The sequence below is a fragment of the Pezoporus wallicus genome, unplaced genomic scaffold (genome assembly GCF_028554395.1).
Source record: "Pezoporus wallicus isolate ANWC-B61680 ecotype Strahan unplaced genomic scaffold, APGP_CSIRO_Pwel_v1 contig_10084, whole genome shotgun sequence".
In the NCBI taxonomy this organism is placed as follows: domain Eukaryota; kingdom Metazoa; phylum Chordata; class Aves; order Psittaciformes; family Psittacidae; genus Pezoporus; species Pezoporus wallicus.
The window spans coordinates 351456-375752 of NW_026642497.1; the positions used below are offsets into that span (position 1 = coordinate 351456).

At 55.9% G+C, this 24297-nt stretch overlaps 2 protein-coding genes across 3 annotated transcripts; one reads left to right on the top strand and one right to left on the bottom strand.

Moving 5' to 3' along the window:
* Positions 1 to 1098: 1098 nt before the first annotated feature.
* POMGNT1 (protein O-linked mannose N-acetylglucosaminyltransferase 1 (beta 1,2-)) lies at positions 1099 to 15002 on the bottom strand. 2 transcript variants are annotated; one of them, XM_057430727.1, is made up of 22 exons: positions 14963 to 15002; positions 13845 to 14033; positions 10765 to 10873; positions 10261 to 10376; positions 9915 to 9980; positions 9362 to 9475; positions 8621 to 8738; positions 8242 to 8340; positions 7624 to 7751; positions 6984 to 7054; positions 6618 to 6693; positions 5138 to 5221; positions 4964 to 5005; positions 4828 to 4886; positions 4638 to 4710; positions 4230 to 4358; positions 3780 to 3905; positions 3556 to 3620; positions 3123 to 3167; positions 2818 to 2953; positions 2226 to 2335; positions 1099 to 1951 (listed from the first exon to the last, which is right to left on the bottom strand). In XM_057430727.1, exons 2-22 carry the CDS (start codon positions 13953 to 13955, stop codon positions 1849 to 1851), a joined length of 1980 nt encoding a protein of 659 aa, XP_057286710.1. In that variant the 5' UTR covers positions 13956 to 14033; positions 14963 to 15002; the 3' UTR covers positions 1099 to 1848. The 2 variants fall into 2 exon arrangements, with proteins under 2 accessions (XP_057286710.1, XP_057286711.1); XM_057430728.1 differs by lacking the exons at positions 6618 to 6693; positions 6984 to 7054.
* Positions 15003 to 15232: 230 nt separating this feature from the next.
* LURAP1 (leucine rich adaptor protein 1) lies at positions 15233 to 19893 on the top strand. Its single transcript, XM_057430729.1, has 2 exons — positions 15233 to 15456; positions 18640 to 19893. The coding sequence occupies exons 1-2, from the start codon at positions 15265 to 15267 to the stop codon at positions 19327 to 19329; spliced, it is 882 nt and encodes a 293-aa protein (XP_057286712.1). The 5' UTR covers positions 15233 to 15264; the 3' UTR covers positions 19330 to 19893.
* The last annotated feature ends 4404 nt before the right edge of the window (positions 19894 to 24297 follow it).

Below are 24297 nucleotides of genomic sequence, written 5' to 3' on the forward strand. Positions count from 1 at the left end.
GCATCATGGTGGAGAGCTGTAGAAGTCTTCCCAAAGCAGGGTATGGGGAGCAAGCTGCTTTCCCTGGGAAGAAGCCTGTCCCTTTCCTGTCGTGCTGAAAGGACCTGCTCTATCCATGCTGCCAGAGCAGAGCCCCATCCAAAGGCAGTGCTGGTGGTGGCAGAGGACAGGGTTGAACCCGGTACCGCAGTCTCAAGGTGCCACCCTGCACCCTCCTGTTCCCTTCCTGCATCCATCCCTAATGCTGGGTCACACTCAACCTCTGCTGTGTCCACACAAGGCTCATTGTGGGCCACACAGAAGTGGATTTCCTGGGTTCACTATTCATTTCTATGCTGGGCAAGGGAGGAGGGAAGGGAACAGAGGATGGAGCTGGGGACAAGAGACAAACCTCCCATGACTGCCCCTGTGCAGGCTGGGGGCTGCGAGCTCTCCACGCTGCTTTCCTGTTATCCTCCCCCTCCCACAAGCAATAAATAAATAAGTTAGTGTAGCGTAGACCCCGATGCTCAGTTCACAGTGAGAAAACGAAGGGGAAGAGCCCCCGTGACCACAGGGAAAGGGCTGAGCAGCAAATCCTCCTCCCAAGGGCAAGCCAGAGCGTAGCATCCCTGCCCAGTGCTGGGGGACTGGGCACAGGTCTCTTGCTGCATGGATGAGACACAGAGGTGTACTGAGCAAGAGGACCAGGGCTGTCCCTAGTAGGGGGACACACATTAGTACCGAGTGGCTGGCGATGGGAGGGGGCTCTGGGGTCCTTCCTAAGGCACAGGAGGGGGAACAGGGACCCCCTCCCTCTGCATGAGGGGTGTACCACAGCAAGAGAGCCAGGTTGCCCATTCTGGCTCACCTCAACGTACCAAGATAAGGATGGGGATTCAGAAGAAACCCCCTCTGCCTTCAGCAAAAGATGGGGGTACCTGGCCAGGGAACAGGGAGAGACAGGGTACAGTACCACAGGGAAGGACCATCAAGGAGCACTCTCCATCCAAAGGAGGGGGTGTGACTGTGTCTGCTCACATCTCACTCTCCAAGGCACTTTCACCCCCTCTCCCACAAGTCAGGGGACAGGGCTGCTCCCCCCAGAGATGGCTGAGCCGCAGCACAGAGCCTGGTCCACTTCCATCTACAGCCACTTCTGGCTCCCAGAGCTGCAGAGCAAGGAAAGGGGCACCTGACAGCTCCTCGTGCTGGGTATGGGCTGTCCCCTTCATTCCCACAGTAAATTCAGCTCCTCTTCAGCATTTCCCTTTTGCCATGAGCTGGGCTGCACCAGCTGCTGCAGCCCAAGAAGCAAAATCAGTGTGCGGGGAAATGCCCAACCCAGCAGAGTCTTCAAGGTGCATCCATCATGCAGGAGACAGAAGAGATGCTGGAAGACCTCCTCTTCACCTCTGGGCACAGAACCAGCCAGGCATGAGTTAATAAATAGCACCCAGCTGACACGCTGCAGCACCTGCACATGAGCATGCTGCCTTCTCAGGACTTGAGGACCAAAAGGGGAAGCTGAGGCGTTTCTTGAGGCTCCCTCCAGTCTGCAATTGAGCATCTCCTTCCTCCAGCCTTGCCCAGCCAGGGGGCACAGGGAGAAGCGTTAGTAGTCCGTGTTAAAAAAAGGAAGTTCCTGGGATGAGGGGTGGCATATCTACAGGGAGGAATCCCCATCCCCTGCTAGGGAGAGCAGGGAGACCACAACAAGGGGCTGGAGGGACCCCAAGATCTCATTTTGCAGCATGAAATGGGAGCGTGTGTCCAGTCACCAGCCTCTGAGAACTGCCTCTGATTCCAACTCTGCACCATGGGGGTCCCTGGCTTCCCCTGGTCCCCTTCGCTTCCCCGCTGCCAGTCTCACGTCTGCTCTGCTGCAGCAACTGCTGGCACTGCCACTGCCCCCTCCTCCTTGGCGGGGGGCTCCATGTAGATTGGTGTCACTGATGAGGGCTTCTTGGACCTGCAGGTGAGAAGGCTGCATGGGAGCGGGCAGGGGTGCTGGTCCCCCTCAGGATCCCAGCTCCCAGTAGCACTGCTTCCTGGCATGATCTTCCCACTGGGGCATCCTTCAGCCCTGGGTATGTATCCCATCCCCTCCCACCACACTAGTTAAGAAGGAGGGTGGTATGCCCCAGGACTGGGCTGGGGCAGAAGTGGATGATGCAGTGCACTGGACGGGGGACAGAGCCATGAGGATGGGGACATTACCCAGGGTGCCATGCCCTGATACTCACGAGTAGGGGGAGGCAGGGACCCCCACCACGAGGAAGTGGTTCTTCTTGCGGAAGAGCCGCCACAGCCCCTTGTGGTTCCCACGGACGTCCAGGTCCCAGATGTGGAGGCACTGGGATGGTGGGGAGGGAGGAAGAGGCATCAGAGCCTGGGGACAGGCACCAGGGCCAGGGAAAAGCCAACACCCCCACCCTCACTGAGGCACAGCAAAGAGGGCTGACCCGCTTAATTGGGGTGGCACAGGGCAGCACCCCATCAGCCACCATCAGTAGCAGGAAAGGGGGGACCTGCTCCCATCCCTTCCTTAGGACATGTAGTTTGATCATCACTTCTAGGAAAGGGATGGGAACTACCAGACAAGCTGCTGTCACACACAGGGAGGTCATAAGACTTCTCCACTGAGACAAGCATCTGCCCTGGATCACCCAGTGCCTTCTGTGAACACCAAGAGCTTCAGCATCACCCACTGACAGCAACAGTCTATTTGCTGAGCTGCACCCATTTCATGGGCAAACCCCAAAACAACAGCCAGATGTTTCCCAGTGATGCCAAGACCAATGTAGGGGTTTGGAGGGGCCATGTCAAGGGGCTCACCTTGGCAAGCTGAGTCCAGGTGGTGAAATCTGCTTCCTGCTCCATCTTGATGAACATGACGTAGACCCTGCCCTCGGTGTCGGGCACAAAGGAGTCCTCACAGGGGTTCTTGCTGTGGTCCAAGACCTCAGCCTCACTGCAGACACAAGAACAGGGAGTGAGAAGGTATCCCACCTCCTCCCTATCCCCACTGCAGAGTACTTCAGACAGACAAGCAGCAGCTGGGGCTGCCAGGGCCACCTCCCCTCTTTCTTCTGTCCTGGTTAGTTTACCCAGTGTCTCCCAACCCTCCTGCAGTCACATACCCCAGGAGCCGATGAATTTCGGTCTCATAGGCATCCTTCCTCAAGCTGTTGGAGGAGGAGAGAACACAAAGATAAGGGCAGAGTCAGACAGTTTGATAAGCACAGAATATCCCAAGAAGATTCAAATTTAAGACTGACCCAGTGTAACATTAAAAGGCAGGCTGGAACCAATAAATAGAGAGCAGAGACTGCCATGCATCCTGGAGGATGTGGCAGCGAAAACATAACCCTTCAAGATGTCCATCAGGAGCACACCATAGCTGAACCTGAGCTCACAAAAACCATTGCAAAGACTCCCCAGTGAAGGCCAGTGTGCTGGGGCTTGGAGGTTATGGCTGTTCTTCCAGAAGGAAGGGAGACATACCCAGCACAAGGGGACAAGGGTCAGATCGAGCAACTGTTTCATCCAGATCTCATTCTGAGCAGCACTCACCTCTCCACATTTTTAAGCTGGACATTTGGAACTGTGTTGAACTTGTGCTTCTTGAAATAGGCTTCCTGGGAGGAAGAGAAACGAGAGGTAAGGAAGGAAAATGGGGTTCGTTTAGGAGTCAGCACTACTTGGAGGTCACCTCAAGCATCCCTGCTACTTGGAAAGGTGACCAAGTCAGAGCTCAGCACAAGGATAAGGCTTGGGGGCTGAGGGAGGTCACTCACATGGAAGTAGCCATTCATGTTGAGCCCCACGATGCCAAAGTGGTAGGAGCGGGAGATGTCGGGGATGATGCACTCCCGGCCCTTCCGCTGCTCGGGCATCCGCATCCACATGTCCCAGTCCCAGAGCTGGGGAGGAAAAACTGCCACTCAAGCTTGGGGACATAACCTGGTAGTGTGGCCATCCAGGGACCTCTCTACCTGCCCACACCAGCTCTAGGCCCTTTGGCTCCAGCCTGCCTGGGCTGTTCCAGCCAGGTCTGTGTCTGGTTATGTGGTCCTCAAGTTGCTGTCTTTCCCAGATCCATTCTGCTTGGGCATTCTTCCCAGCAGAAGCTCAGGGAGAGCCAGGGGTCTTCCAAGAGCTGTAGCCACAGGATCTGGATGATGACCAGAGACTGCTGATGAGCAGAGATGGGGATGCCTAAGAAAGGATCCCTCTAAGGTACTCACCTTCTCAGGGGTTGGCCACTTTGGCTCCAGCTCGTCCTTGTACAGGCTCTTCCGGAGCACCCAGCCCAAGCCTGGCATAGTCTCCACACGGTACAGGAGGGAGGGGTCCTCAGCTGTGTGTTCATAGCCCTGTGATGTTATGGGAAGCATTCAGCACCCTGAATACACCTCTATCCCAACAAAAAAGGAGGCATCTTGCTCCACTGAGGCTTTCAGCATGGGGAGCAAGGGACAGCCACTGGGAAGGCTAGGACAGGATGATTTGAACAGCCCAGGGCTGGGGAGACAGACCCACTTAGGATGATAGTGGTGGGACACCCTGGTTTCAATTGGAGCTTGGACCCCAGCCTGACATGGGAAGAACACAGGGCAGAGGTGTCCCTGCTCCACCATCCTCCCCTGACCCACCTGGTCGTTCCAAGCCGAGATGCAGTACAGGCTCTCATCCTCCTCCAGAAGGTGTATGGACTGGCTCAGAAAGCTGAGGAAAAAGTTGCCCAGCCCCTGGGTCAAACAGCATGGCAGGAATCTGGCCTCTCCTGAGCAGTCAGAGAGCTTGTAGGAACTGCCCCACCCAAACAGGGACCCACAGCTTTACCTGAAGAAGTCAACAGAAATGTCAAGGTCTTCCTCCAGAACCACGGCAAATTTAGCATCCTGTAGGGGAAGGAGAATATGAGAAGGATGGAGAGGAACAGGACAGAGCAGCTAGTCAGGGCAGAGGTCTCACTCACCGGGAACAGGTTGAAGGTTGCAGTCAGACTGGCTTTGTAGTGCTACAAGAAAAGACGGATTGTTGCCCAGGTTACCAACAGCCTGGCACTGATGCAGGGGTGAACCAGCCTCCTTCAAATGCTATCCTAGACCCCAGGAAATAACTCTTCCAGGGTCTGGGGAAGGTCTCTCACCTGAGAAACTCTGGCATTTTTAATGCTGATGGGAGTGTGCTGGATTCCTGAGAGGCCAAACAGCTCCACAACATCCATCGGCTCCTGCAATGGGAAGGTACAAAGCTCATCAAATGTGTGGGTCTGGATACATCCTCCCCACCCTCTGCCTGTGTCAGCTCCCTGGGACAAGAATATGCCTGTGGGATGCCCTGCATGTGGCTATCCCTCCTGGGGACAAGTGAGGCCTAAAATGAGGCTGTGCTCTTGACCCCGCAACAAGGAACTCACCCAACTCTCTTGGCCCTTCAGCCCTAAGTACTGCTGTAAGTTTCTGTTAGCCCTGATGGTCTGCAAACCCAAAGCTGTATCCAAGAATATGTAAGGCCCTAAAATTTCCAGTCCCCCACTGACAATGCAGAAAGAAAACAGGTATAGGCCGGAACACATATTAGATGCTTAATGTCAAGACCACAATCAACTTCATTTTCTCTCACAGTTGCCAAGAAGGAGACCTATCTGCACTGGGGTTAGAAGTAATCACATTTGGGCTGACATCTCTACCCCAAGAAGGCCTCATCAATGCCTTCTCTATCCCCTTATTGTCCACCCCACCTCCTAGCCACAACAGAAGGATCTCCCATTGCATCAGCCTTTCCCTGGTATCCACCATGGCATCATGGCTGCCCCCTCATAGCTGAGGGATTCTGCTCCAGTTGCCATGGCAATGGATGCTGCTATCTTTAACCACTCTGATGTGCTGCAGCAAGAGCCTGCATAAACAAGACAGCTCCCCCAGCCCCACAACCTGGCAGTGGTGGGAGAGGCCTGCAAGGGAACAAGCCTGTTCCCTTCCCTATCTCCATCACAAGGCAACCAGACAATACCTCATGGGCTGCTGCAGAGATGAGGGCTAGCAAACTCCTGAGACCTACTAAGGTCCCACATGCCTGTTCCAGAGCACATCCCATTGCCAGAGCACCAGACTGCAGCGGGATCCTCCAGGGCTTTATAAGGTTGAGCTGACAGGAAGGTCATTGCCCTCTAAAGGGCCGGTTCTCCTTTACCTGGCTTCAGCTTTTATGATCCTTGTGAAAACAGACTGTTTTGGGTCTCCTCAGCTCTCACTGAGTGGAGCTGGACAGGCATGGCTGGACTGGTTTCCTCCACTTCATGTGAGGGAGTTGGACACAAGGTATTACACCCAGACCTGCTCAAAGGGCTGGTGATACTCATCAAGTGAGAAAAGGGGATGCGAAGAGCCCAGCAAGACCACCTCATTCCTGTAAACCAGCCTTTGGAAAAGGCCAAGGCAGCTTTATCCACACTCATGGCTTGGCTAAGCTGACTGTGCAGGAGTGTGTGAAGAGCAGTGTGACCCACAGCAGGAGGAAGGGTGAAGGGGCTCATTGCCTGCCACCCACTGAAGACTGGGCCAGCATCACATACTCCAAGCTGTGGGACCAAGGACCTGGCTACAGGGACCTCTGAATGCTCTCACCTCATAGTACCCATCAATGAAGACTGTGATCATCTGCGGATTGACTCCCTGAGCCGACAGCAAGGAGCGCAGCATCCTAGGGAGAGATCAAGGAGCTTGAGCACAACACAGCCCTAGTGGGCCCAGGCCATTCAGCAGAGAATTATGGATCCCTTGGGATAGGGGAAATATGCATGATTAGGAAACAGGACCTATTACCCCAGGGCTCTTCCCTTTCCCATGGCAAAAAACCCTGGGAGCTGTTCAAGCAGGTCTCCCCATACAGCCCTGGGAGGAGGCTGGATCCTGCCAGCAGGATAAAGGGGAGAGTCTGGGCCATGCCTGGTGGCACAGAGCAGAGCAGCTGTGTCCCCTGGAAGTGCTTACCTGTACAGGTAGTTGGGGCGGTTCCCTGCAATAACAGCTACAGGCACATCAAAGACTTTATTGTCTTTGAGCTGGAAGAGAACAATGTGTGTGAGTGGGGCTGGGAAGGTCAGGCCAACCTAAATGATCCTATGCCACTGAGAGCAGGAGTCATGGGGTAGGGACCAGCATAGTCCTGCCCCTTGGCTCAGGACCATACCAACCAACCAGGATTCCACTTAGCACTGCTGGAGACCCTGTCAGCTTCCCTCCCTCACCCCACCTCAGACTCAGCTCCCAAATCCCAGCTTGCATCCACCTGGAGACCTTTGTCCAAACCCTTCATCATTGTGCCAAGGACAGTCCAAAGGCTGTAACAGCTGCTTCATCTCCAAATGTAGAGGCTCTGCTGCCTACACTGATGTCCCTAGAGCCACGGTACTCTGGGAGCTCAGGCCAGACACAGGGCAAGCGAACTCCCCTTCCCCAGCGTGACCAACCACATGTATTTTGTATTCACCTTACTTTTGCTAGTGCTAAGGGCTTGCCCAGGCTCAGTTTGCACCATTTAGCTGGTATTTAAGGACAGGACTCTGCAACTGAGCTGCAAACACAACTGGTCCATCCCTGCCCCCCCTGAATACTCTGCCCCTGCACTCACAGGATCAGGGTTGAACTCAATGGGTGTAGGGTCTTTGCAGCTGCAGACACTGCCATAACCTTCTACTTTGCTGCAGAACCTCTTCCTGCGGTGATTCAACTCCGTGTCAGGCCAATGGCACTCAGCATCTAGAAGCATCAAAGAGAAAACACAGACTGCTCATCCCCATGACCTCACTTTGTATGCTCCAGGCTGCACTGCCACATGTATGGCTCTCCCTAAGCAGCACTTATTGCTTGTTCATGCCAGATATAACCCCAGGAGCCATTCAGAAGCCTTCCCCATCATAGAGCCTCTCTGAGCAGCAACGGGCCCTGTTCAAGGCCAACAGTCAGAAAAGCCTGGACCAGGCCTGGTTTGAACAGGTGACAAACAGCCAGACCACGTCCCTGCTTCCCCATCCTCACCTTTCTCAACAGCCATGCCTGGAATTGCCATGGAAGCCTGAAGAAAGGAAGCTGGCCCCATTTTAAAAATTACCATCCCCATCGCAAACACCGTTACATCCATCCTGGGATCTTGCTAACAGACCCATAGCTTTGACTCAAAACCATCAAGAGCAGCAGGCAGGCATCTCCCAGAGATACCTGGCACCATGGAGCACGTATTGCTTCCTACCTTCCACAGATGTCAGATGAACTTCTGTCTTCAGCAGTACAGGGTCACCCCACGTTGATAGGGCAGGCGACTTGGCATGCTTCTCCCCGTATACTTCCCCTGGAGCAGGGACACAGGGTCAGGACTGTCTGCAAGGGCCCATCCCCGCTGTGTCAGGGCATGAACAAGGCTTTGGCACCTTTTCCCGTGGCCTGTGGCGAGCTGCTGAAGGGACATGCTCTATCTCCTTCCACACCCTCACCACCAGGAACAGAGTTGCCACTCTCTGTGACTTGCTCCCTGTTCTTACAGCATGTTGGGGATGGGCTGGGTTTGTCTTCACCTGGCTTCTCCCACCATAAGGAGCCATGTACGCTCTCCCAGTCTGTGCAAAACCCACCTCCCTTCTTCCCCACAAATGTCCACGTATCTCTCCAGCTCAGGAATGGTGCAACTTGGCTCCCCAGGCTTTTCAGGACATTCTTGGCTGTGTCCTTGAGGTGAAAGGAGCCTTCATCCTGGAACAAAACACAACCCTGCAGCTGAGGCCTGGCTCCTGATGCAGACCAGGAAAATCTCCTATGAATACTAAAGAGGTACAGAGCCCACTCCTACCCTTGAACCCGTTCAACCACAAACCTTCAAGAGCAGGTCGCTAAGGTCTCTGTGCCACTAAACCTAACCGTGGCTTCATCATGACCTACAGGGAGGTCAGAGTAGTTGCAGACCTCTGCTTCCTCGAGACCAGATTGTTCTCAAGCAGAGCCATTTGTTCAGCAACACTTCACACAGCTAAACCTGAAACCCTGAAGTAGCACAGCACTGCTCATACAGCCATCTAGATCCAGAAGGGTTCCACCATATCCTTATACTCATTCTCAACCTAACCTTTGTTTATTGCTGCAGGCTCTCACACAACAGCTTTTTGCTCTCCTGCCTTGCTGAGCACACAGCAATACCTGTAGTAGCAAGGGGGAGCAAGAGGACATAGGAGGTGATCCAGCCAGGGAGGCATAGCCCAGTGAGGATGTGACATTTAGCCCTGGGAATGCCTGATGTCATTCAGAAGACAACTGCCCAGATAAGCTTTAGGGTGCCCTGACTCAAGATGACTTTTTCTTTTGACACTAAGGCCACATACCTTAATGGTGAAGATCAAGATCCGGCCCCGGGCAACCATGTTAAGGAAAAGTACCATGGCTTCATCTTCATGGGGAGAATAGGTGTCAAAGACCCTCTTGGCCATCACATGACCCTGTTGGTATTCAAACGTCAGATGCATCTTAAATGGTATATGGGCAGCACATGCAATGTTATGGAAATCCATCCTGGAAGCCTCAGTTCCTAAGTAACACAATGAGTTACTTTGCTGGTATGCCAAGAATTTAGTCCCCAGGCAAGCTCAGCCCTTGGGGCTTCACACAGGACATGAAGTGCAATGAGGTCCATAGGACAGCACAATGCAACCTCGCAACTCCTCTCCTGCCTGCTTCCCAAGGCCAGCCAGAGAAGCACAAGAGAAACACTACAGGGACTATTTGGATGACTGTGTCCTGCTCTGGCAAGCGAAGACAAACAAGCATTGGGGAGCTTCTCTCCTGGCTGCCCTTTGCATCCTGCACCCAGCAGTTAAAGAGCAAGGACAAACAGTGCCCAGTAAGACAGACAAATGCAGACACTCAGGGATGCTTTACCGTAGCCTGATTTAAGACGATGACGTGAATCCCTCTCCCCTGCTCCCGAGCCTCATCTTCCAGGACCTGCAAGCGGAGAAGTGATGAGAAACATGTCAAGACCTCTTATTCCCTGCCCATTCACTACAGCAGAACTCCCAGACAAGAAGCAATTCTCTCTGCTGTGACATTTTGTCTTTGCTGATGGCAGTGATGGATACCAGAGTAGAAGGCAACACAGGCCAGCACCTCCAGAGTCCTGTCTTGGCCACCACTAAAGTGCTCTCACCACCTGCCACTTGAGGCTTCACTTCATTCAGCAATATCCACCGTCTGCTCAGCCAGCCAGCCAGCACCTATAACTCACCGTTGTCCCATCCACAGCCACATAGACCTTCGACCTGCTGGAGTACACCTCGACATCCAAGACCTTCTTGTTGCTGACAGGGTGCCTAGGGACCTCCACATTCAGCATCTCATCATCTACAGAGGAGAAACGCATAGTCTCAATCAGCCAAGGCACCTCTAGCTTGTTCATGCTTGGCGCTAGCACAGACAAGCCTCCAGAAGGTTATGCCCACCAGGTATCCCAGCCCAATAAACCACGGGTAAGAATGCACAAGGACAGCAGTTAAGGGAAATACAAAATGGCAACAGGTCTGGCCCCAGCTATCCCCACATCGATATCTGCAGCCAAACGTGTGGAAGCCTCGAGTAGATAGAATGGGAACAACCTTTTCTATTATTTTTTGTTAAAACTACATGCAAACTTTTATGCTGTAGCTGGTCAAAAGTTCATCCTGACTTGAAGAAATTGCTTCCCTCCCTCCAGTTTTCTTGCTTCAAAGAAAAGCAAGATGCTGCCCCTCACCATAGTCCTGTGCAGACTCCTCTTCCTCCTCATAAGCAGCTCTCCTGGTGTCCAAGATCAGCTTGATGTTCACAATTACGGTCACAAGCAGGAAGAGGACAGCACCTGTCTGCAGTGCAGGAGACTCTGTGTTAGCAGCTTGTAAGTAACAACCCCAAATTCAGCCCACCTCCTTGGCAGAGGCTGCAGGGCACCCCAAGAGATCTTGCAAGGGATCATAATTATCTGTCATTTCCCCTGTTTTCTTCCAGGGAAAGGCAAAGAGAAGGAAATACAGGTGATGACCATGTTTTACATTGAAATGTTTTCATCAGCTGGAGAGCATCAAATTCTTGATACATGAGAATTAACCCACTTCCAACAAATCCCTGCTTCCAGATCTGTGAGCAGATTCCTGTCAAGATATTGCATCAAGGTTGAGGGTCTGTGCATGCAATTCAGAACTGCAGCTCCCACAGTAACCTTAACGTCTGCCTATCCTGCAGCATCACTACTCTCATCTCTCCCTCTGCAACCAGAGGATGTATTCACAGGGACAGATGCTGTGCGACTAAAGCAAGGCAAAGGGAAGAAGCTGAGGTCTGACTTGAGGAAACCACACTGTGCCACAGGCTGCAGAAAACAGCCCACAGCCTTACTGTCTGCAGCAATCTTCAAGGCAAGCTGCATGGATGCCAACACAGAGGGTGATAGGAAGGTCCAGCGGCTATAGAGCAGTCCACGGGAGCCCCTCAAGCATCACCACTCCCCATGGCTTTGTGGCTTCCAGACCAAGAGGATGGAAAAGCACCAGTACTTAAATGCACCTTGCTCCTCTCTTGCTCAATTTCAGTCTTTTTCCTGGTATTTGGACCCAGTGTAAAGCACAAACTACTCCACGCTAAAGGGGCCTTTTCTGAGACAGAGCCACACAGGAAGACTTGGACCACAAACATCCCATGTTGGGGAATAATCCACCTGCAGGTGTAAGCTTAAAGCTGCAGTGCTGGTCTGGGATGCAGGACTGAAAGACAAGACCTCAGCTGAAGCAATCTGTCTTTCCCTTAGGGAGCTTTGTGACCGAAGGCCCAGGTGAAAAGGTGACAGCAGCATGTGGTGGCCATGGGGCTTCGCACAGGGATAATGTTCCTGCCCAGCACCTACGGCCCTGCCTCAGGGCTGAGGAGCAGCTCTAGCCCAGAGCTCAAAAGCTGCTCTGGACAGTCATGCTGCAAGGGGAAGCTTTGCCATTGGATTTAAGACACAAAGCCCTGAGGAGCTATTACCCCCAAAGCTAACACTGCTGCAGGGCTCCACCAGGCTCCAGGCCAGGAGGGTACATCCAGCTCACAGCAGAGTCACCACAGAGACCCAAATCTGACTGCTGTGTGCTGCTGACAGATTCATCCATGGCCCAAAAACTCTGGCCCCTTGGCCTAGCCATCGGATGGTTTCCAGTTTCAACCAGGCAAGCTCAGGGTCCTACTTTGAGTTTGGAGCATCTCCCTGGAGCACCCCAAGTCTCAGCACGGAGTTCACAACTAACAAGGAAGAAGATGGGAGAGGCTGGTGGAGGCTGCTCACAGCCTGGGCTCTCAGCAAAGGGATGTCGAGACATGTCATGGGTGATTTTGAGACTATTCCCTTGCCCCTCAGCCCCCAACAGCCTGCTGCTTAAAAATCTGTGTCTTTTTCAGCTCTAGGATCCTTGATTCTCTGAGGTGTGGTATGGGGTTGAGATCACACACAGGCCTGCCCTTACTGAGAGACACTAACAGAATCCTGTCCTACCTGGCCAGCTACTACCTCTGTCAAGCAGCCACATGGGCTCAAGAAGTAACTGAGGAAGTTGGAAAACCAGCAGTAAGACACATGACAATATAACTGTCACTATGGCATTTTGGCTTGTTGATCTGTTGTTGACTCAGGAGTATGAGCACCTTTGGGATCTGTGCACAGAAAGCTTTTAAATAGGCAAGAATAGTGCCTTGGGCTCACAGTGAGGGGCAGACTGCTCCTGGTGGCCAGCAGCAAGGCCACCTTACCAACCTGCCTCCAGCCTGGTCAGCACTGGAGACATGGGGCAGCGGCCCTGGTGACCAAGCACTAAGCAAGACCAGCAGCTGAGTGTAGCAAGGCTGGGTTGATCAGAGCTGCTGATAGAGGCCCAGCTGCTATAGAACTGGCTGCTTCATACCTGCGACTACGGTTTACGTATTTTAAGCCCAGTTTTTATGTGTTTTAAGCCACAGCAGTGACACAAAGGAGAGAGGTGACAGCAGACAGGCTCTAGCGCACTGCCCCCAGCAATGCCTGCTTGAATGACCTGGCCTGTTCCCAATCCCTGAGCACTGCAGGGGACGCCGGACCAAGCCCTCTTGCTCCTGAGGGAGCCCTCATGAGCCTTCATGCCCCCAGGAACACAAAAAAACTTTCCCTGCACCCTCTTACAGCAACGAACTGCCAGATCTCACAAGCTCTGCACATCCCAGGAGCGGCCCCTTTTCTGCAGCTTGCTGCTATGGGTCCAAACCCTTCCTGTCCTTACACCCCCAGACACCCCCCAGGATGCCGACTCTGCTGAGGATTAGCAGTTTTCCAGCACAAGCAACCAAGCCTGCAGCTTTCCCAGACACCAGCTGCCTTTAGGGCATGAGATCCTGTTGCTCAGCCGTATTTTCTCTGTCCACCTGCTGTGTCTTATACCAGGCTTGATTTGCAAATTAAATGGGGCAAGGACGGTTTCCCACCAAAGGCTGAGCCCTACAGCACTTGGCATGGGTCTGGAAACAGAAGGGGAGCATTCAGTCAAGTTTCTAGCTGAAAGCTTCCCAAGGACACCTGGATAACTATAATTTCATGCCACAGCCACCCAACAGGTCCACTTCCAGCTGGAAGTTGCTGCTAGAAATGTCATATCCCTCCACGCATGAGCACAAAATCACTGGAAGTAACATTTGGGGGGACAAGTTCTGTCTCCCCAGCATGCTAGGTCACCCAGACTGCCAGCAGACCCACTTCCATCCACGCAGCATCTCCATAAGATCACAAATCCTGCAGATTATCCTTCCTAATCTACTGAAGGCCTGTGGGTGACTCACCTGGCACAGCTTCCGCAACGTGCGCTGGTTCATCAGCTTGTACTTCCAGGCAAGATACCAGCTCCGCTTCTTGTGGGGCTTGGCGGCGGGGTTGGGTTTCCACTCATCCATAGTCACAGGGGCTGGCACAGCCGTGTGGGGCAGGGGTCAGGACATGTGCTGCTCTGCTCTCATGTTCATCGGAGCTACCTGTCAGGATGGGACGGGAGCACAGTGAGGGAGGTGAGTGCTTTCAAACCCTCTCCCCAGCAAAGACAGGGCCTGGCACAAGCAGTGACCATGAATGGCACTCACATACCACAAGCAAAAGCCCCACGGAGCCTCCCCACCTGCAAGCACCCCCAGCTCTGCAGGGAGCAATCCAGGAGACCAGGCTCTGCTGGAGGACTGTAAGCAGGGTGATGGGAAGCCCTTGAACTCACGGGCCAGTGAGGATTTCTGCTCCAGCCCACCTTACAGAGGCCACTGCAGTGCAGCGGGACCACTCCCACACTCTGGAAAGGTGGCCAAGAGGCAGGAGCTGGTGAGACCCCAAACCACCAGGCATCACAGTGTCATCACTGGCCGTATCTGCCTGCAGGGTCCCCGGTGAGGAGAAGCATCTTCCCTGCTTGCAGTAGGGTGTCTATGAAGCAGCACCATCCCCACTACGGTGCTTCTGATAGCACAGACACGGAGCCAGAGCGGGGCCATAACCCCACTGGAGATCCCAGCACCCCTGGGGCAGAGAGGCTGTGCCCAGGTCCAGGTTCCGTGCTGCGAGCAACCTGCTGGGCCTGGGGGAGGATGCAGAGGCCCGGCAGAGCCAGGGGCCTGGCTGGAGCACAGACCCCGCCAGCGGGGCCAGGCACGGTGGGAGCCCCCAGCAGCCGCCCGCCGGGGAACGGAGGAGTGGGGCACCCTCAGGGGAGGAGCGCCGGGACCCTGCGATGCCGGGCGGGTACCGCAGAGCGGCCCAAGCACGCGGAGTGGGGGGGCCCCAGGGCAGCGGGGGAGAGCCGCGAAGGGGGCCCCAGGCGGGGGACGCGAGGGGAGAGCCAGGCCCCGGAGGCCCAAGCGGAGCAGCGACGGGGGAGGGCCCATGCGCGGAGCCGGAGGGGCGCGGCCCCGCTACTCACGGTCCAAGCGGGGAGGCCGAGGCGAGGCCGGGCCGGGCCCGACCCGGCGGTGCCACCGCGCCGCGAACCCCGAGCGCCGGCGGGGCCGCGCTGCTTCCGGCGCCGCAGAGCCACCGCGGGGGCGAAAGGGGGCGTGGCCAACGCTAACCCCGCCCCCTCCCCGCGCCGCTCTGCGCTGCCCGGCGGACCTCGCTGGTGCGGACAGGTGGAGGCGGGGGGCGTGGCCTGCGCGGCGGGGCGGGGCCGCGGCTCGGTCCGGGTGACAGCGCTGAAGCCGCCGCCGCCGCCGCCGGCCCGGCCGCATGGAGAGCGGCGGGGAGGCGCTGCCCGCCGACCTGCGGGACCTGGCCACCAAGGTGGGGCGGCGGCCGCCCGCCGGGCTGCTGCGGGGGCTGCGGGCAGACACAGCCCCCGCGCCGCCGCCACCGCCCGCACCGGCCCGCGGCGCCCGCCTGCCGCTCGCCGAACGCCTCCGGGCGCTCCGCCTCGACATGGTGAGTCCTGCGGCACCGGGGCGCTGCGCACCCGTGGGGAGATGCGTGCCCCCCAGCTGCCCGCTGTGCCCTCGATGTCTGCCCGTAACCCCTCGGTAACTGGTCCCCTCGGTAGCTGCCTGCACACCCCCCCCCCCGAATAGTTGCATCCCCCGGTAACTGCCTGCCACCTCCCGGTAAGTGCCCCCCCCCTCCCCGGGTAATTCCATCCTTCCCCCCCATCCCGGGATAGCTGCATCCCCTCCGGGTAACTGCCTGCCATGCCCCGCTAACAACCCCCTGATAGTGCCCCGAGCCCTGCCTGCTTTTTGGGGTATCCCTTCTTTTCCTCTGTGCATTAACAGTCCTTCACCCCGTCTTTCTCTGCTTCCCGATCTACACAGCATCCCCCCCCACTTGGGGTCTCACGAACCCCTTCATTCACCGCCGTCTTGCTTCCCCTCCTCACCCCAGGCGCTGGCTCCGGTGGGGATCAGAGTGTTCCAGGGATCAGGATTTAGGGCAGGGACCTTCGCCAAGGGCATGGTGGCCGGGTCCCCCCACCCCCACGGGTGTCACCCCCTGAGTGACAAGGCACAAGCATCGCTGGGAGCTTTCCCGGGGTTCGCTTCCTGCTGGGGCTTCTCTGGTGTCTCGTAAAGGGTTGTGCTCCTCTGGCCGCCTTTCCCGGGGACCGTGGGAGTGTCGATGGCAGCTTTCTCGCCTCCCTCTTTCCGTGGAGGGAGCAAATACCGGCGATGCCTGCGGCTCTGGGAAACGTGGCGAGATTGGGCAATGGGTTCAAGTGCTGCTGGGGGAAGGGACTCTCCCACGCGTGCACACACAGGGCGGGTGGGTGGGAATGAGCATCGTTTCCATAGGGAAACCGCCTAAATACGCCTACATCCCTGCCTGCCACCCGGGGCACCGCTGCTTTGCCCCATTCCATACTCCATATTCCCCATCGGTGCTTTCATCCTCCCTTCTCTTTCATCCTCCCTCCACGCCAGCTTCCAGGCTGCACTCTGACCGGAGGAGAAAGGTCTGTGGGCCCTGAGTTGCTCAGAGGAGGAGGAGGAAGAGCAGGAGGAAGCAGCCGTGGTGCTTGCCCTGCCCAGGTGCAGGCAGGGTCAGCTCCCAGTCTGCAAGGCCTGGTTTTGGCTGTGTGTTATTAACCTTGGCTAAGAAAGCCTTTTCCTTTCTCGGCCCTGGCTCCTCTTGTTGGCTGAAAGAAGCAAGGACACCTCACACCCAGGTCAGCAGCCCTGGGAATAGCCACTGGGTGCCCAAAACCCAGTACAGGGCTCCCCCATCCCCATGAAAAAGAACCAAAATCTACCCTCCCCAGCAGCAGAGACCAGTAAATCCCAGTGGTCCTTGGAGAAGCTGCCCTGGGAGTGGGTGATGAGGGGGGAAGATAGCAAATTCCCATACTTGCCTCTTGCTCTGAGGAGGATGTTTCATCCCTAGGGATGAAGGTGCCTGCAGGTTTCTTGTGTGCTGGGGAGGGGAATGGGACTGTATCCCCCCTGGGAGGAGTGTGATGCTCCCCTCCGTGGCTGTCCTTGGTACAAGGTTGGTGCTGTGGTGCTGCATCACCACATCTGGAGGAATACAAAGCAGCTGGACCTCGGGCTTCTCCCATGTTATTCTTGCCTTGCTGGAGAGGGGGTTTCTTAGGGTGCAACGGGATGGGGTCAGGCTGGCCTAAAGTACCAGCAAAGCGATGCTCAACTCTTTCCAGCAAACCATATGGAAAGGGGGGAGGGGGGGTGTTTTCCCACCTCCTGCTTTTGGGGTGGCTCCCCGGCATCTCTGACAGCACTGTTGCAGCGAGGCAGAGAAAACCAGGGAACCCCCTCATCAGGGTTCCCAGCCTTCCTCCTCCCGCCTCTTCTCCCTGCCAAGGCCAGATGCTTCAGCAGCCTGTGCAGAAAAGTCCATTGTAGGCAGTTTTTGAAATAACTTGCCTAGAAAGGAAGTTTCTGCACTCCAGTGCTGGCTCCTGCCCCAGTCCGGGCACATCGCTGCTATTTTTCATGTAAATCCAGCTTGCGGAGCATGGGGAGGGGATGGCGGATTTGTGTTGGGTCTCTACAAATCATTGCCCCTTTTTTTGTGTCCTCTGGACTGAGAGGCATCACGTGCTGAAATCCTGGCTGGAGTTTTCCCAGGCTTCTTCCTCGGATGCTTTTGTTGCTGCGCTCACTGTGGGACCGGAGATGGGGGGTCTCAAGAGACCAGCGGGTCACCCGGGGGCAGGCGGGTGGCTCTGAGGGTACCGGATGCTGGGGGCCGGGTGCTGTGCTTAGAAAGGATCCTGTGGGGCAACTCTGATTTCTATCCCAGCTTGCTGGTGCTGGGGACAGAGTGAGCTTGTGAACCAGTCTGTGGGCATCTGCAGCTCCCAAGCTGCCGGTACCTGTCCTGCAATGGGTTTCTCTCCCACCACTGCCGTCTTATTCCCCTTCCTGGCAAAATATTTGTGTCCTGCACAGGGGAAATCCAGTGGCTTTCGGCAGCCAGTATCACACAGACAGGAATGTCTTGGCACGCGGGGCTTTCCGTTAGGAAAACAGATGTTTCTGCAGCAACCGAAGCTTTGCAAAGGCTTGGGGGGGCAGGAGTCTTTGTGGGAAGTGGTGTGGTCAGCAGTGACTGTTCCACTCCACTGTCTTCCTCTGGTTTTTGGGAGTGATTTGGATCTCAGGCTCCAGATCCTGTCACATTGTCACTAGGCTTGGATCCGACCCTAGAAAAGGGGAACTAAATGCATGAAGGGACCCAGCCTAAACAGCCTGGGGAGGTGCTGGTGGTCCAGACAGACCCCTGCTCAGAGCAATGCCCCTGCTTGGTCTTCTTGCCTTGCCACCCCCGAGGGCTTGGGGGATGCTCTGGGCTCAGACCTACACCCAGTGCCTCCAGTTCCTTGCTTCCTCCTGTCCCCATAGGAGACAGTGACATAAGTGCTCTGGGTTTATTTCCCTGAAGGCGCTGGTGGGTGGTAGGCACCATAAGTCATTGGTTGCAGTGGTTGTGTCTGTGAGTCTTGGACAGGGTCCCCTGGGATGTTTCCCAGTGCCATGCTGTTCATCAAGCAGCCCAGCAGACCTGTGGCCACTACAGTGGCACCTCTGCCAGGGTGTGCTGGGACTGGGGCTCACCTTGGTCCCCTCAAACCCCTGTTTTCTGTCTCCCCACCAGGCCTACCTGCGAGCGGTCGATGTGAAGATCCTGCAGCAGCTGGTGGTGGTGAATGAGGGCATCGAGGCGGTGAAGTGGCTGCTGGAGGAGCGGAGCACGCTCACCAGCCGCTGCAGCAGCCTGGCCAGCAGCCAGTACAGCCTGGTAGAGAGCCAGGCAGCCTCACGGCGGGGCAGCTGGGACAGCCTGCAGGACCCCAATGACCCGCTGGACAGCATCTCCGTTGGTAGCTACCTGGACACTTTGGCTGATGATATGGATGAGTATTCCCAAAACGCAGCCGAAACCGCCACTGCATCCGCATCGGGCAGAGCCCTGGTCAGGGCGGAGCAGGATTGGGTCAGGATTGACCCCGAGAGGGGTCTGGCAAAGCAAGAGAAGGGCAAAGCAGAGCACGAGTGGCCCCACGTGGACATCTCCTCAGCCCGGCTGCCCCAGGATCACCGGTTTGCAAAGGAGCCCCAGGTGGCCAACGGGCATTTGGGCCAGCAGCTCTCCTCTGTGGAACCAGGCAGAGACACCAAAGTGCCCTCAGGCGCTGGGGAGAGGCTGGGGAAGGGGAACCTGGATGGGAAGGCTCGGAAAGCCGAGGGTGACTTCGAGAACTGCAAACTCAACAGCAAACTGCACTTGGAGTATGATGCCCACTGGCGCTGGCTCCAGTCTCAGGATGATGTGACGTTCTTGTAGCCCATGGCTTCGCCCTTACCACGCCAGCTCTCCCAACTGCTCGCTCTGCTTCACTTGTCTCTGCTTGGGAGAGCTGGGGTGGCTGGAGAAGGGAGGACAGGCTGGCTTGGTGGTGCTGCACTGTTCCTCTAACCCCCTGTCAGTGTTCGGTGATGCAGCCCTAAGGGATGGGGTGCTGGCCCTGCAGCAGCTTTATGGGAGAGGGGGGATGAGGTGGGTCCCCATAAACTTAATCGTTTGCCCTGGGGTGGTGCTTGCAGGTGGCTGGTCACTCCTCTGTTGTCCTTCACGCTGGTGGCAGGGAAGGGTTGGTGGGAAAACCTGGTGCGGTGGGACATCTCCCCTCTAATCCTCAGCCTTCTATCTGCAAACACTGGGGACCCTTCCTGTAAACCGGCTGCCCAGAGAGGACAGGAGATGCTCCCACACATCCATGGTGGCACCAGCATGCTCAGTGTGAGGTGTGGGGCAAGGCCAGCAGCAGGTTATCCCTGTTGGATGTGCTCATTTCCATCATTGTCTTCAGGGTCAGTGTCCATCCAGGGTAGAGTTGACCTGGGGCACATGGGGGATGCTAAAACCCTCTTTCCTGTGAGTGGAGCCCTGCCTGGTTTGAATGCCTTCATCCATACCCTGTGGAGGAAGGGTGATGGTGCAGACTTCCCTTCCAAATGTGATTACACGAGAAGGGCGATGTGGTGAGTGGGAGATGGAGATCCAGTTCTCCCAGTTTGTTTCTGGGCTGTTTTCCACTATTGGACCGTGTCCTTCGGAAACCCCGGGATGTGGCAGTGTATGGGCAGCCTGGCAGAGCCTGTGGGGCTCAGGCCCAGGGAGTGCTTCCCCCTGACACAGTGTGATGGGGGTGATGACTGGGATTCTTCATCTGTGTGATGAATGGTGCCAGGTCTTTACCCCCTACCAGCAACCAGAAACATGGGGCTTCTCTGCCAGGGTGGATTTGCAGTGCCCCTGCCCTGGAGGCATCTTCTTTGTCCTTTTAGCCTTGGCTTCTGCCTGTGCCTTTTACTGTCCACACACTGCGTCCCCCAGCACACCCCTTGCTGACTTGTAGAGCATGGCTTCAAGCTGGAGCTGCATGAGAGCTTGGGCAGGCCTGCTGCCTTCATCAGATGTTGCAGGAAGGACCTGAGCATCCTGCTTCAAGGAGAGGGGCTCTTCTATGTGCGTGGAAAAGCCATGGATGCGTGGGTGCTCAGTGCTTTGCTCTCACCATGATGCTGTTGTTACCCTGCTTGTGTGGGTCACAGCCTGGCTCTTCCCTTACTGGCGTGGTGGGAGTGGGGACACCATCTCTTGATGTCAATGGGAAGTCAAGAGAGAGGGAAGACCTGTCTGTGGCTCTCCCTAGATACGAGATGTGAGCTGGCCGTGGTTAGGAAGGTGGTTGTGTGCATGACAGGTTCAGCTTTGTGCCTCTGAAGCAGCACCTTCAGTGGAACCTGTACTCCATACTGAGGCCCCTGAGCATCCTCCCTTTGCCTGCAGATCCTCAGGGCTTTCCTGGATGGACATGGAGAGCACAACACCCACAGTTCCAGGAGATGGCACCTGCTGAGGACTTGTGGGAATCTCAGCAAACTGGGACCAGGTTGCCCTATGTGAGCATCCCATCTGCCTGCCCCAGAGCAGCTGTGCTTGGCTTGCCATTGCCTCCAAGCAGCTTATAGCTCCCTGTGTAGCTCCACTGCTGCTAAGCCACCACGTCCCCCAAGGCTGGCTGTCCCCTGCTTCCATTCTAACCCTGCATGGCATGAAGCAGCTAAGGGTCCCTGAGGGAGACAGGGTAAGTCCTCCAGCACTGTTAAATCATGTTCATCAAAATTAGCTGGCTTAATAAATGATAGCGTGTCTCCCAGGCCACAGTGTCGGTGCTTTGCTGAGCTTATGGGGGTTTGTAGGGAAAGGGGAGAGTGAGATCCTGTGGAGCTGCTGGTAGGTTTAACCCCAGTCCTTTAACCCAGACCATGTGTCCAGGGATCTGTCCCTTCTCACATCAGGGTGGTGACATATAAAAGTCACCCTTCCTGCAGCAGTTAGGTACCAGAGCACATCTGCTGGGAGCAAGGATGCTGGTGACACTGGATCTGTGGGAGATGGGGTGTATTGAGCTCAGCTGATCCATGTCTCCACTTACAAACACCCTTCCTGCCCAGATTTCCAAGGAAGATCTTTCTAGGTGTTTGCCAGCCCCATTAGCCATGCTGGAGTCATGTTTGCTTCCCCTGTTCTGCGTCTGCAGCCTTGGTTCCTGCAGCCTCCTCCATCTAGGGTGTGCATGGGGGTCCAGGTATGGGACAGAGACTTCTCCAGCCCAGCATGGGGTGGGAGCAGCCACAGCTCTGATTTGAGGCTGTTGGGATTTGCTCCTGGGTGGATTTTAGAGGGTGGGTCCCTTTAGAACCACTGGAGCTCGTGGAAACATCAGCCTTTCCAAAGCAAACGCAGGCGGCTTATCCAGCCTTGCCGTCCCAGCCCAGCATCCGTTCCGTCTCCTGGCTTTGAAACCATGAGTTTTTACAGATGGGGAGGTGGATGCTGGAGCCAGCAGGGTTTGGCAGGATTTCCACGTTTTATGCTGGGCTGAGGTGAAACATAACGTAAGGAAACCTTAGAAACAAAATGCTCAGCCTGTTCCTCTTCCATAGCTAGACCCAGCGGTCAGGCAGCTCTGTATTGCCTTTGCTGCGGTTCCCCTGGGTATGGACTCTTAAGCCTAGCCTACAGGAGCCTCAGCTGCGCATAGAATCTGGGTATCCCCTCCAATCTCAGTACCTCTTGCTGCAAGGTGGGCGCAGCAATGGGGTGCACAGCACCCATGGGTGAGAGACAGCCTGCAGCATAGACATGGAGCCTCCCTTCTCACCACTGCCCAGGGAGGAGCAGTGCCTGGCCCTGCCTGCTGCTGCCCTTGGGCTGTGCAGCTCTGGTGTTAGGTAAGAAAACAAGCAGATAAAGCAGGCAGGATCCCAGCCGGTGCCAGAAAACACCCACCTCTTACAATAAAAACACCATGCAGTCATCTTTTTTTTTTCTTTTAAAGATATACACAGAGATTAGACTGACTTAACGAGGCAGTAAAACACTTCAATGGCTCCCCTTGCTAGCTATTAAACACTCCCCTGGGCCTTCCCCTCCCCACATGCAGCTTGGCTCAGAAAGGGCCCATCCCCTGAGTGCTGCAGCCATTTAAGCGATTTATGGTAGTTCCTGTGGGGAGGCACCAGGAAAATAACCTTTTTACAGAGGGGAAGAGCCTGGTGCCCATGGTCAAAGGGGAGGTGGCTTCCAGCCCTTCCGCCCCTCACCGTGGCCTTTGGTCTGGCAGACCTATAGCCCCATACAACCCTATCAGCTGGCTGCTGTGGGGTGCATTGCTGTGGGGTGACCAGGCGAGTGGGTGCAGGGGGTATGGGGCTGGATCCTGGCACAGGGACCTTCACCAGGACTTGGGGCAGGGATACTCCATGTTGTCCCTTGTATCATTCCCTGTGCATTGCTCAGGGATCAGGTGCTGGGAGGAAACCTGTAACAGGGCTGCTTGGAACTGCTCTAAAATGAACCTTTTGGGCTCTGCTTGAGGCTTGTCTCTGGCATCCACTGCTAACATGAGAAGGTAAGAAAAGGTCCGGATGGACCAAGTGTAACCTGGGGCTGACAATACCTTGCCCACTGCTTTCCCTGAGATGATTGCAGGCTGCATTACAGGGTGACCTGCCTGAAAACCAAACCCCTCAAGAGAAAGTGTTCAGCTGTAGGGGTGCAATGATGTGACCTAGTGACACCAGTGCCAATGGGGAGGGTGTCCCATTCACCCCACGGTTCTCTAATTGCCGGGAGCAGTGCTTCAGGCGGAGCCCTGGGCTTGAGCTGCCTGACCCATTGCAGGCAGTGTGGGGCAGAGAGGCCAACAACTAAGACAGGAGGGGCTGGTCATGCCCCCAAACCCTGCTCTCAGATTGCCCTGTTTTGCCTGTGGGGATGTTCTCCTGGGCAAGGCTGAAATGTTGGTGCTGGTGGAGCCAAGGGAGAGCCCCATGATGCCAAAATCACCTCCAGATCAGGAGAGCATTCACTGCTGGCACTGAGGACCTGGCTCAGGCTGGCCCCATCATCTAGCTCTCCTTCTCTCCTGGTTTCACTCAGCCTGCTCCCTGTGCCCTGCCCAGGACTCCCCTGTACCAGGTTAAACCAGCCCAGTGGAGGGTTCCTGTGCCCTGAGTTTTCAGCTGGTTTCCAGTTTTTCCTTCCCATTCCCTCAGGATTACAGGTTTCCAAAGGCAGAACCTCCTACAGGTTTGTGCAGAGGCAGCTGAGAAGGAAGAGTTGCCCCCCCCCCCCCCCCCCCCCCCTTCCGCCTGTTTTCTAAGGACGGGCATGCTTTCAGTGTGTGCTCAACCTCTTATTACACACTGGAGAAGCCACACCAGGCAGGGGATGCTCTGACTGCCCAGCGTCTCATGGGAGCCTCCTGCCTCCTGTGGTACCCCCTGAATTCCCCCTGGGTCTGCTCTTGGGTCAGCAGCTGAATGACCCAGAGGCTGTTGAACGCAGGGACAAAGCTGGAGCACAAGCCAAGAGCTAGCTGAGCCTTTGGGAAATGCCTCCTGGAGCTGTTCCCTGCCTGGCCTTTGCTTTGGATTCTAATCCTTTGGTTTTAGAGCTTCCCAACCCTGCTTGAGAGTGAAAAACAAACATGACTGCTTGGGGCCTCAGGGCTGTGACAAGGGACGGGTGACAAGGACAGGTTCTGGGCTGGGTTCCCTGCCCATGTCACCCTTCCAGCCCAGCCAAGGTGCCAGGAGTCCCCTTCCTCCTCCCTTGGGTGGTGCGCACCCACCCCGGCCCATCAGGGTCCGCAATGTGCCGCCTTCTCCTTCCCATTTATATACCCATCACTTGGTAAGAATCCCCCCTTTCCCATGTAGAGTGGGACCTGGGTTCTCT